This window comes from Papaver somniferum, chromosome 1, assembly GCF_003573695.1.
Source record: "Papaver somniferum cultivar HN1 chromosome 1, ASM357369v1, whole genome shotgun sequence".
Taxonomy (NCBI): Eukaryota; Viridiplantae; Streptophyta; class Magnoliopsida; order Ranunculales; family Papaveraceae; genus Papaver; species Papaver somniferum.
In genome coordinates, this window is record NC_039358.1 from 76,802,955 (window position 1) to 76,812,780 (window position 9,826).

General features: G+C 38.4%; 2 protein-coding genes across 3 annotated transcripts; both read left to right on the plus strand.

Annotated features, from left to right (window-relative positions):
* The first annotated feature begins 204 nt into the window (after positions 1-204).
* Positions 205-1,814, plus strand: LOC113291226 (peroxidase 64-like). The gene is made up of 4 exons (XM_026540786.1): positions 205-485; positions 590-778; positions 879-1,041; positions 1,155-1,814. The coding sequence occupies exons 1-4, from the start codon at positions 273-275 to the stop codon at positions 1,547-1,549; spliced, it is 960 nt and encodes a 319-aa protein (XP_026396571.1). The 5' UTR covers positions 205-272; the 3' UTR covers positions 1,550-1,814.
* An 826-nt stretch (positions 1,815-2,640) lies between these two features.
* Positions 2,641-8,374, plus strand: LOC113291232 (probable ubiquitin-conjugating enzyme E2 23). Of its 2 annotated transcripts, XM_026540796.1 has the most exons (9): positions 2,641-2,752; positions 3,157-5,264; positions 5,544-5,687; positions 5,968-6,157; positions 6,266-6,474; positions 6,903-6,969; positions 7,120-7,259; positions 7,372-7,683; positions 7,913-8,374. In XM_026540796.1, exons 2-9 carry the CDS (start codon positions 3,171-3,173, stop codon positions 8,162-8,164), a joined length of 3,408 nt encoding a protein of 1,135 aa, XP_026396581.1. In that variant the 5' UTR covers positions 2,641-2,752; positions 3,157-3,170; the 3' UTR covers positions 8,165-8,374. The 2 variants fall into 2 exon arrangements, with proteins under 2 accessions (XP_026396581.1, XP_026396576.1); XM_026540791.1 differs by having other exon boundaries at positions 5,968-6,474.
* The last annotated feature ends 1,452 nt before the right edge of the window (positions 8,375-9,826 follow it).

Here is a 9,826-nt window from a genome sequence, read left to right on the forward strand (position 1 = left end):
GTCTAAGTAACAGAACTGAAATGTGACATGAATTTGTCTTATAATGAAGGATGCTTAAATAATACTACTCCATTATCAAAGAATCTTAGCTCACCAAATATGTAAAATCACAACCACCATTAATCACTACTCTCTGTACAGTCTCTCTCACTCACTATAGCACTTCCTCCTCTTGCTGTTTCATCTATAAATACTTTTCTGGTTTCACTTCATTTCAACACAACAAAGAGAAGGAAAAAAAAACTGAGTATTTGAAAACATTTTAAGTAGTCATGGCAGGCATTAGTGTTGCAGCAGTGTTGAGTTTTCTTATAATGTTCTCATTTGTTTCTTCTTTTGGTGATGCTCTGAGCTCAAACTACTATGCCAAGACTTGCCCAACAGTCGATACAGCCGTTACCGATGCTATGAAAAGTGCGTTTAACAAAGACAAAACTGTCGCTGCAGCGATTCTTAGGATGCATTTCCATGATTGTTTCATTAGGGTAAGTAATTTCATATTATCCTTTTAGATTTATGCACACAAGTCACAAATACTCTTGGTTTGTCTCTAAAAGAGATACTTATATGTTTTATTGGTCATTTGCAGGGTTGCGATGGATCAGTCTTGTTGGATTCAGCGGGAGGCAACACTGCTGAAAAGGATGGACCTCCTAACATTTCTTTACATGCATTTTATGTTATCGACAACGCTAAGAAAGCTCTCGAGAAGGCATGTCCTGGTGTGGTCTCATGTGCTGATATCCTAGCTCTTGCAGCTAGAGATGCTGTCGTATTAGTAAGCTAGCTAATCCAGCACTTTGCACTAATTTCGTTCAACTCTGCTTGAGATGTTTGATTTTGATGGTTAGAACTTACTTCTAATGTTATTTTTGTAGTCTGGTGGACCAAATTGGGATGTGCCCAAAGGAAGAAAAGATGGAAGAGTTTCAAAGGCTAGTGAAACAAGATCACTACCAGCACCTTCATTTAACTTCTCTCAATTACAACAAAGTTTCTCTCAGAGAGGTCTCTCCTTGAACGATCTAGTGGCTCTCTCAGGTATATAACAGGAATTTATTTTTCTTACACCGCAGTTACACCGACCGGCCTTGGGTGCATATTGTAGATATTTGGAAATTCGAACTGAGGTTTTGTATTGTGAAATATTGCAGGAGGACACACACTTGGATTCTCTCATTGTTCATCATTCAACAGTAGAATCCACAACTTCGACGCCACTCACGACGTTGATCCATCGCTACGTCCTGCATTCGCGGCTAGCTTGAAGAGAGTTTGTCCAATACACAACAAAGTGAAGAATGCGGGTCTAACCATGGATCCGTCTGCCACCACATTCGACAACACCTACTACAAATTACTTCTGCAGGGGAATTCTTTGTTCTCTTCTGACGCATCTCTCTTGGCTTTGCCAAAAACTAAAGGACTAGTCAACAAATTTGCAAATTCAAAACAAGCTTTCAAGGATGCATTTGTCAAGTCCATGATTAAGATGAGCAGCATCAGTGGTGGTCAAGAAGTTAGATTGAATTGCAGAGTTGTTAATTAAGCTTAATGGGTATTAAACAAGTTTTTATCTATGGATCTAAGATTATTGTCATGCATCATGCATTTAAATTAGAGTACTTTATTGAAAATGTGAGTTAGTGGTTATCCATGAAGTAACTGGGTGTACCTATTATCATATGTCGAAGAAATATGTGTGGGCTTTGAAATTTGATTACATTATTATGTACTAGTAAAAAATTTAAGTATCATTGTAGCAGTGCAAAAAAAAATGTTTAATGGAGAATTGGAGTTGTCTTTCATATTTAGTAGGTCTCTTCTTTCTTTTTGGTCAATGGTCAAAAATGAAAATCATGTGCAAAGTGACAGAAATGGAAGGATTGTGACAAGTAAATTTTGGCAAGACGTTATGCTAAAACTTGGCCCAGAGGATTAGGCAAGTGCTATCTTTTATCGGAAACATGCATATTTGTTTGAATTCTCTCGTTCCGCAGTTGCCAAACGTACATGGGAACTATACCCATGGCCACGGGGATCGCTATCAGAGATCTCTCCATCTCCAGGCTTTAAAGCTTATAAAGTCAATTGAAATAAAAAACATTCCCTATAGATTTCATTTTCCAAATTTATTCTTCTACACTTGAACACGCTTTACGCTTCTACTCAAAGGCATATATATTTCCTTAACCAAGCTTCCTTTGGGTAAAGGCCTCCCTTGCTTTTCAATTCTCCAAAGTCATCACCACATTTAAGCAAGGAACCATTTGTTCACTACAAGGAACCATTTCCCCATCAAATCAATAGCATCCGTATCCGTAGACAAAGATTATACGAATACGTAAAAATCCAAATCAATATCAATTATTCACATCATATGCAACCTGAACTTGAATTATCAGCATTTCCGCGATACAGATAAACTAAGAATCTTGGATCAGTGTCGACATATATAGATACGTATCGGCCGGTACGGCTATACAACGAGCCGTGGTGCGCAGCACGGACTTCCTGGAACAATCAGGGGTATGTACGTATTTTTCTCGAAAAATAGTCAGATACTTTAAAAAGTACCTATTAAAACTGCAAAAGTACGAATATATCCCTGCCTGCATCGCTTAATAGTTTTTCAGCTTCCTTCTTCCACCCGCTCAAATCAGTCTTAGTAGCAGTCAGGACCGTCTTGTGAAGAAGAACCATTCCATTACTCTATTTTAAAAAGAAAAACAAGAACATTTTCGATTCAAAGGTAAATCATCATCACCAACATCTTTACAGTTTTATCCGATTATCTTAATCTTTATTGGTTGTCTGTAATACCTGTAAATCATCGACTGATTTTTGTGCAAACTAAATGCTTTTTGTTAGAAAATCTTGAACCGATTTCCAGCTGATTAATTAGGTTAGATTTTTGTTAAAAATCTTGAATCATCGATTTCTCTTTGGTATAAGTTTGAGCTGCCGCTAGGGCTTTTTTCAAAATCGGATTACTGTTTAGTTTAAAGAATCGAGCTTTTTGTGAGGATTTCATTGTTATGTGCAATCTCTAGTCATTTTGAATAAGATTATTATTGTTATTATGAAATTGGGATTTTGAGATTATTATTGGTGGAATAGTATCTGATTCTTGTGTGTGTATCGGTGGTTTGCTAGTTGAGTTTTTCAAGATGGGGAAGGAGCATCTCCCTGATGATGCCAATGTCTCTGAACCTAAGGAGGATGATATGCAAGATGATAAGGGATTAACGCTGGCGAAGGATGAGGTTTTGGTTGGGTCAACTGAGAGCAAGGAAACAGTTGAACAGGTGGCTGGAGGAAATGTTGGCAATGGTACTACTTATATCTACAGACAAGATGTTGTTAGGTTTCTCAAAGATGATCGTGGTGTTGTTGGGATTGTGACTGAGGTTGCTGGTGATACCGATTCAGATGAAAGTGACACTAGTGAGGACGAAGACGACGACGATGATGATGCAGCTGGCGCTGCTGATATCAAAGGTGGTGATAATGAGAAGGAGGTTAAGGCTGTTGTTGCTGATGAGGAGGACAAGGAGGATGGGGATGAGGAGGACAAGGAGGATGGGGATGGGTCCGACTCGGACGAGATGGTCGACGATGAGGAAGACGAGGAAAGCGATGAAGAGGAGGAAAGCGATGATGAGAAGAACCCCCCTCTTCCAGCTGACCAAGTTCGAGTTATGTGGATGGATCGTTCGGAGACAACTCACCTTATTAGTGATGTGGAAGTGATTGATAGGGGGTTTCTGCATGGGGATATAGTTGCATCTGCTGCAGATGCAACGGGACAAGTTGGTATCGTAGTGGATGTCAATATCTCTGTTGATTTACAAGCTGCAGATGGGTCCATCATAAAGGATATCTGCTCTAAAGATTTGAAACGTGTAAGGGATTTCACAGTTGGAGACCATATAGTTTGTGGACATTGGTTGGGAAGAGTGGAAGATGTTCTGGATAATGTAACAGTGAAATTTGATGATGGGGCGGTTTGTAAACTTATGAAAGTTGACCCCTTGCGGCTCAAGCCAGTTGTCAAGAATATCCTTGAAGATGGCCATTTTCCTTACTACCCAGGCCAGCGAGTCAAGGCAACTTCTTCAGTTTTCAAGAATGCTAAGTGGCTTTCTGGTTCATGGAAAGCTAGTCGTTTGGAAGGACTTGTTACTAAAGTTACTGTAGGTTCTGTTTTCGTCTACTGGATAGCTTCAGCTAGCTCTGGGTATGGTTCTGAATCCGCAATTCCTCCAGCCGAGGAACAGAGTCCAAAAGGTTTAAAGCTGTTATCTTGTTTACAACATGCAAATTGGCAAGTGGGTGACTGTTGTCTTCTTTCATCTACTGCACCAGTTTCGTCCATCCCAATTGAGAATGAATCTTCGCAGACAATGTCTGATCTTCCAGTTGAGGATGGATTAGATTCTGGTGAAGATCAAGAGAAATATGAAGGGCACACTGAGTCCATGGATCTTGATGCAGTCCCTAATCTGGATGTAAATAGTGTAAATATAGAAAGTACTACCTCACTGAAATCCGGCTCTTACAGCAGTTCTTTAACGATATCCAAGGGTCCTATGCATGAAGGTCGGCCTCTTCAGCGCAAAAAGCTGCGTAAAGTCATGGTGAAGAGAGACAAAAAAGTTAGAAGAAAAGAAGACAATTTTGAAAGAGCATTAGTGATTGCAAATACAAAGACAAGGGTTGACGTCGTGTGGCAAAGTGGAAAAACTGAAGTTGGACTTGTGTCAACAACTTTAATATCAGTCGAAAGTCCTGGTGATCATGAATTTTATGCTGAGCAGTATGTGGTGGAGAAAGCTTCAGACGACGATGACGTTTCTGAAGTTAGGCGTGTTGGGGTTGTGAAGAGTGTTAATGCAAAGGAGAGAACAGCGTCTGTGAGGTGGTTGAAGCCAGTTGCCAGGCCTGAAGACCCAAGAGAATTTGATGAGGAGGAAGTGGTAAGTGTATATGAACTTGATGTGCATCCTGACTATGACTATTGCCATGGGGACGTAGTTGTAAGGCTGTCTCCAGTTTGTGTTTCGACCGAGGACACTGAACGGCAGGTTGATTCACACGGAACAAATCCCGATGTGAAAAAGCATTTAGGATCATCCAAAGAAGAAGACAAGTCAAACGATGAATCTCATGGGGATTTTTCAGATCTCTCTTGGGTAGGAAACATAACTGGTCTTAAGAACGGGGATATTGAAGTTACGTGGGCTGATGGCATGGTTTCAACGGTATGTCTCACCCCTAATTCTTCGATTTATTGCTTCTTTATCTTCTAATGCCAAGTTTTTATAGATCATATCTTCAAATAGTTAGAATTCTTATTTTGTTTCACATTTTTTACTTTTACTGCCCCTTAAAAAAGGCATCCATTCTAATGTTTTAATAGTGGGGTTAGGAACTAATTTATCTAGAAGTAGCGACACTATAAACAATAATAAAAGTAGGAAAAGCATTTTAAGCATCATTTAAGGGAAAACCCACCACACTGATCTGGTAATTTGTCTTAGGTTGGGCCTCAAGCAATCTACGTGGTTGGTCGGGAAGATGACGAGGAATCTATTGGAGCGGGGAGTGAAGAAAGTGATGATGGAGGAGCAAGTTGGGAAACAGTTCAAGAAGATGAAATGGATCCACTTGAGAATGCTGAAGAGGTATTTCTTTCTTTTATTTAAACACTATTTTTTGTGGATGATCTTCAAGTTACCAGTTTGGAAGCTTAGTAACCTTCACCAGAGGGACGTCACCTGTTAAATGTTGTAGTAACTCCCATTTCCGCTTTCTTATCTTTATATATTTTTACTAAGGAAGAAATTATTGGGGACTTAAACTGTGGTGCTATCTGTCTTATGGAGTACCTTTATCCATGTTATTGTATGCTATTTCATTCTTCTATTTTTGTTAATGAATGGGATGCTAATGGTTTATCTACAGGAAGCTCCACAGCTAAATGTTCACATCAATGGTGAGGAAGAAACACTAGTTCACTCAGAAGAGAACAGCTCTAATCGAAATGGACCACTTTCAATTCCTCTTGCTGCCCTTGACTTTGTTACCCGGCTCGCTGTTGGGATTTTCTCCTTAGGAAAAAGGCAGGCTGATCCTCTGTCTTCAGATTCCATTGGTGAGAGTGATCCTACATTACTGGGGATTAATGATTTCCCTGAGAGAAAAACAGCAATTGGTGAACCAAGTAGCTCTTTAGATAATAATGATGATAGTTATAGTGCAGAAGCTGCACACGTAAATGCCGAGGGACTTGGTCTTCTATTGGAGGGCATGGAGGTTATGAAGGTAACTGAGGCTTTCAGCAGCTTGAGGACTGAAGATCCTAGTTCTCCCAGCATGACAGGATCTGGTGAAGATGATACTAGCTCCTTTAGACGATTCGATACGGCCAAAGATCCTCTTGACCATTACTATTTGGGAGAAAACGGACAGGTAGACTTTGTTTTTTTCTCCTTGATTTGTGTTTTGTTCTTTAATTTTGATTTGGACTTCTCTGTGCAGAAATGTACGTTAGAATTTTTTTATTAGTTGGCCATTGACACCTGTGCTAGTTCCACCTATGTAGTGTGTATATAACCTACAACGAGTAAGAAATGGAAAGATTGGAATATACTGAACGGTTTGGACGTGTGTTTCTTTTATTTGTCTGTTTCGTTCCCATTTGTTTGAATATTTCATCCCTGAATTTGTATCACATCAGTGTAGTTTTGAGTTCTTTATGGCGTATTTCTAATGTCGGAATTTGTTTTGGTTCTGTTAGTTCGGTTGTGCACAGTATTTACCTGTTATACCACCACATGTTTTTAACGAAGTTGCATATGTCATCATATCTAAATCTGGTGTGGCCTCTCAATTTTCAGAATAACGGAAGGAAGTGGCTCAAGAAGGTTCAGCAAGACTGGACCATCCTTCAGAAAAACCTTCCGGGTATGTTTGATGACATGTTGATTTCTTAAAATTAAGAAGAAAGAAAGAAAGAAAGAAAGAAAGAAAGAAAGAAAGAAAAAGAAAAGTCCATGATCCATATTCTTACGGAACAGAACCTGTAGATTGAAAGCTCATATGCTTTTCTTACAGGTACCATATATGTGCGGGTTTATGAAGATCGAATGGATCTGATAAGGGCAGTAATTGTCGGGGCATATGGGACACCATACCAAGATGGCCTCTTTGTTTTTGATTTTCACCTTCCTCCAGAATATCCTCAAGTTCCACCGGTAAGAAAATTTACAAATGCATCTGTCAAGTCAATTTTCGTCTTTAGTTGGATTAAGTAAAAATTTGGGGGAAAAGAAAGTTCACATGTTGAAAGTTTCTATGATACTGCAGTCGGTATACTATCATTCTGGTGGCTGGCGGATAAACCCAAATTTATATGAAGAAGGCAAAGTGTGTCTTAGCCTTTTAAATACCTGGACTGGCAGAGGAAATGAAGTTTGGGACCCATCATCTTCCAGCATCCTTCAAGTCCTAGTTTCTCTCCAGGGTTTGGTGCTGAATTCTAGGCCATATTTCAATGAAGCTGGGTATGATAAGCAGGTCGGAACAGCCGAAGGAGAGAAGAACTCATTATCATACAATGAGAACACTTTTTTGCTTAACTGCAAGTCAATGATGTATCTTATGCGAAAGCCTCCTAAGGTGAGACATCATATTTTATAATTTCTTATATTTACCATGAGCCATTTTTCTTTGTGTCAATATTTTGTATCTATAACAACCTAAGGGTATGGTTTAAAGCAAAGCTGTAAGGCCTTGGTGATGTGTAGAAAACAACAAGGAAATTATGTCCTTGACTATCTCTTCGCATCGACAGGTCTAGCTATTTCACTTATCTAACAATGAAATTCTATGTTTGTAACTGGTGTAGGATTTCGAAGAGCTTGTTAAGGACCATTTTAAGAGGCGGGGTCATTACATCCTTAAAGCCTGTGAAACATATATGAACGGATACTTAATTGGCTCTCTTACGGATGATGCTTCACTAACTGATAACAGCAGTGACAACTCAACATCAGTTGGTTTCAAGTTGATGTTGGCTAAGATAATGCCAAAGCTAATTTCTGCATTAAGTGAAGTTGGTGCGCATTGTGATGAATTCAATCATCTACGAGATTCATGACAGAATAGAAACAGAAGGATGCATCCAGGGCCCCTGACATAAAGTGGCCAAAGTTCAACTTTGGGCAACATACTTTTAGGGGCATCATTTTTTATTTTATTTTTGCTAAGATATATTGAATTAATGATATAAGTTTTTAACAAAAAAATCAACACCTTTTTTTTGGGTGTATTCAATTTATAGATAATTGAGATAAATCCTTGGTATTCAAACTAGCAAAAATTCACCAAAGCGGATCTAGGGGAAGCTAAAAACCTTCTGGACACTTTACTATTTTTTGGGAAAATCACTGGCCAGATAGTTAATTTACAAAAATCAAGTGTTTATTTAATCCCGTATCCATCCAAACATGGGAAAGTTATGACAAAAATTCTAAAAGTCCCTTTGATGATTAAAAATGATAGATATTTGAGTACATCTATTTTCTTTGATAAGAATCGAAAAACCAACTTTGAGCCTGTACTTCAAAAATATTATTCCACTCTACAAGGCTGGAAATCCAAACTTCTATTCCAAGCGGATATGACAGTTTTGATTAAATCGATTCTTCAAGCCTACCCAACTTGTCAAATGCAAGTCCTAGTTCTGGCAAAAGAAACTCTAGATCAACTTGACCAAATTTGAAGAAACTTATGGTGGAAAAAAGAAAGGAAAAAAAGGCAAGGAGGTTTCATAAGAGCTTGGACAAGTATATGCAAGCCTATCTCTCAAGGAGGTTTAGGAATTAAAAACCCGCATCAATTTAATATAGCTCTCCTCACAAAACTTGCCAATAGGTTAATCACTTAACAAGATCAATTATGGGTTAAACTTCTTAAAGCCAAGTATTTCCCAAATTCACACCCACTTGAAGCCTCTAGAACTTCGAATTTGTCGTGAATTTGGACGAGCATCCAAAAAGGTTAAGAACTGATTAAGGGAAATTTTGTTTGGCAATTCAAAAACGGAGCATCGATAAAAATATGGTAGGACATGGATTCTAAAATGCGGATATTGTCCACAAAATTCCCAACTTACAAGATCAGGCACCAAAAATGGTACAAGAGTTAATAACGGAGCAAAAAAAAATGGGATCAGGAAAAACTAAACAAATATTTTTACCCAGAGGATAAAAAAAAAATCAATCTATAAATTCAAGAGACAAGAGCAAGAAATTATTAGATGGAGGCATCATCACTCAGGGAAATTCCCGGCTAAGAATATTTATAATTTTCTAGCCAAGCATCAAAATAATAATGACATTTTAGACTTTCCCTGGGAAAAAGTTTGGAAAATTCAGGCAATCCCACGAATAAGACTTTTCATTAGGAAACTAGCTCAAAAAGCTCTTTCAACTTCTTCGAGACTGGGAGCTCATTATCCAGATATTGATACGAACTGTCAGATGTGTGATAATCAAGCGCAGGAAACGGAATACCATCTCTTCGGAGAGTGTCCTTTCGCAAAAACAATTTGGTTTAGTCTCTCCCTCGAAAATTTAATCTTAAACTGCAATACATATATGATTATTTCTTAGGTTAGATGGTGGACTACATAACCTGATTTAGTCAATTTACAGGAAAGAATATCCACCATCATTTGGTTCATCTGGAAATATAGATGCTCGGTTGTTTTTTAGAAAATAAATCCAGACCCGGTCAATCTAATAGGCAAAATTAATAG

Excerpts from the sequence above, each read along its gene's own strand:
- LOC113291232 (XM_026540791.1), top strand. The coding sequence starts at position 3,171 with ATGGGGAAGGAGCATCTCCCTGATGATGCCAATGTCTCTGAACCTAAG. Across the intron at positions 6,970-7,119 it reads CCTTCAGAAAAACCTTCCGG|GTACCATATATGTGCGGGTT; the intron begins GTATGTTTGATG and ends CTTTTCTTACAG. Across the intron at positions 7,684-7,912 it reads TTATGCGAAAGCCTCCTAAG|GATTTCGAAGAGCTTGTTAA; the intron begins GTGAGACATCAT and ends TAACTGGTGTAG.
- LOC113291226 (XM_026540786.1), top strand. The coding sequence starts at position 273 with ATGGCAGGCATTAGTGTTGCAGCAGTGTTGAGTTTTCTTATAATGTTC. Across the intron at positions 779-878 it reads CTAGAGATGCTGTCGTATTA|TCTGGTGGACCAAATTGGGA; the intron begins GTAAGCTAGCTA and ends TTATTTTTGTAG. Across the intron at positions 1,042-1,154 it reads CGATCTAGTGGCTCTCTCAG|GAGGACACACACTTGGATTC; the intron begins GTATATAACAGG and ends GAAATATTGCAG.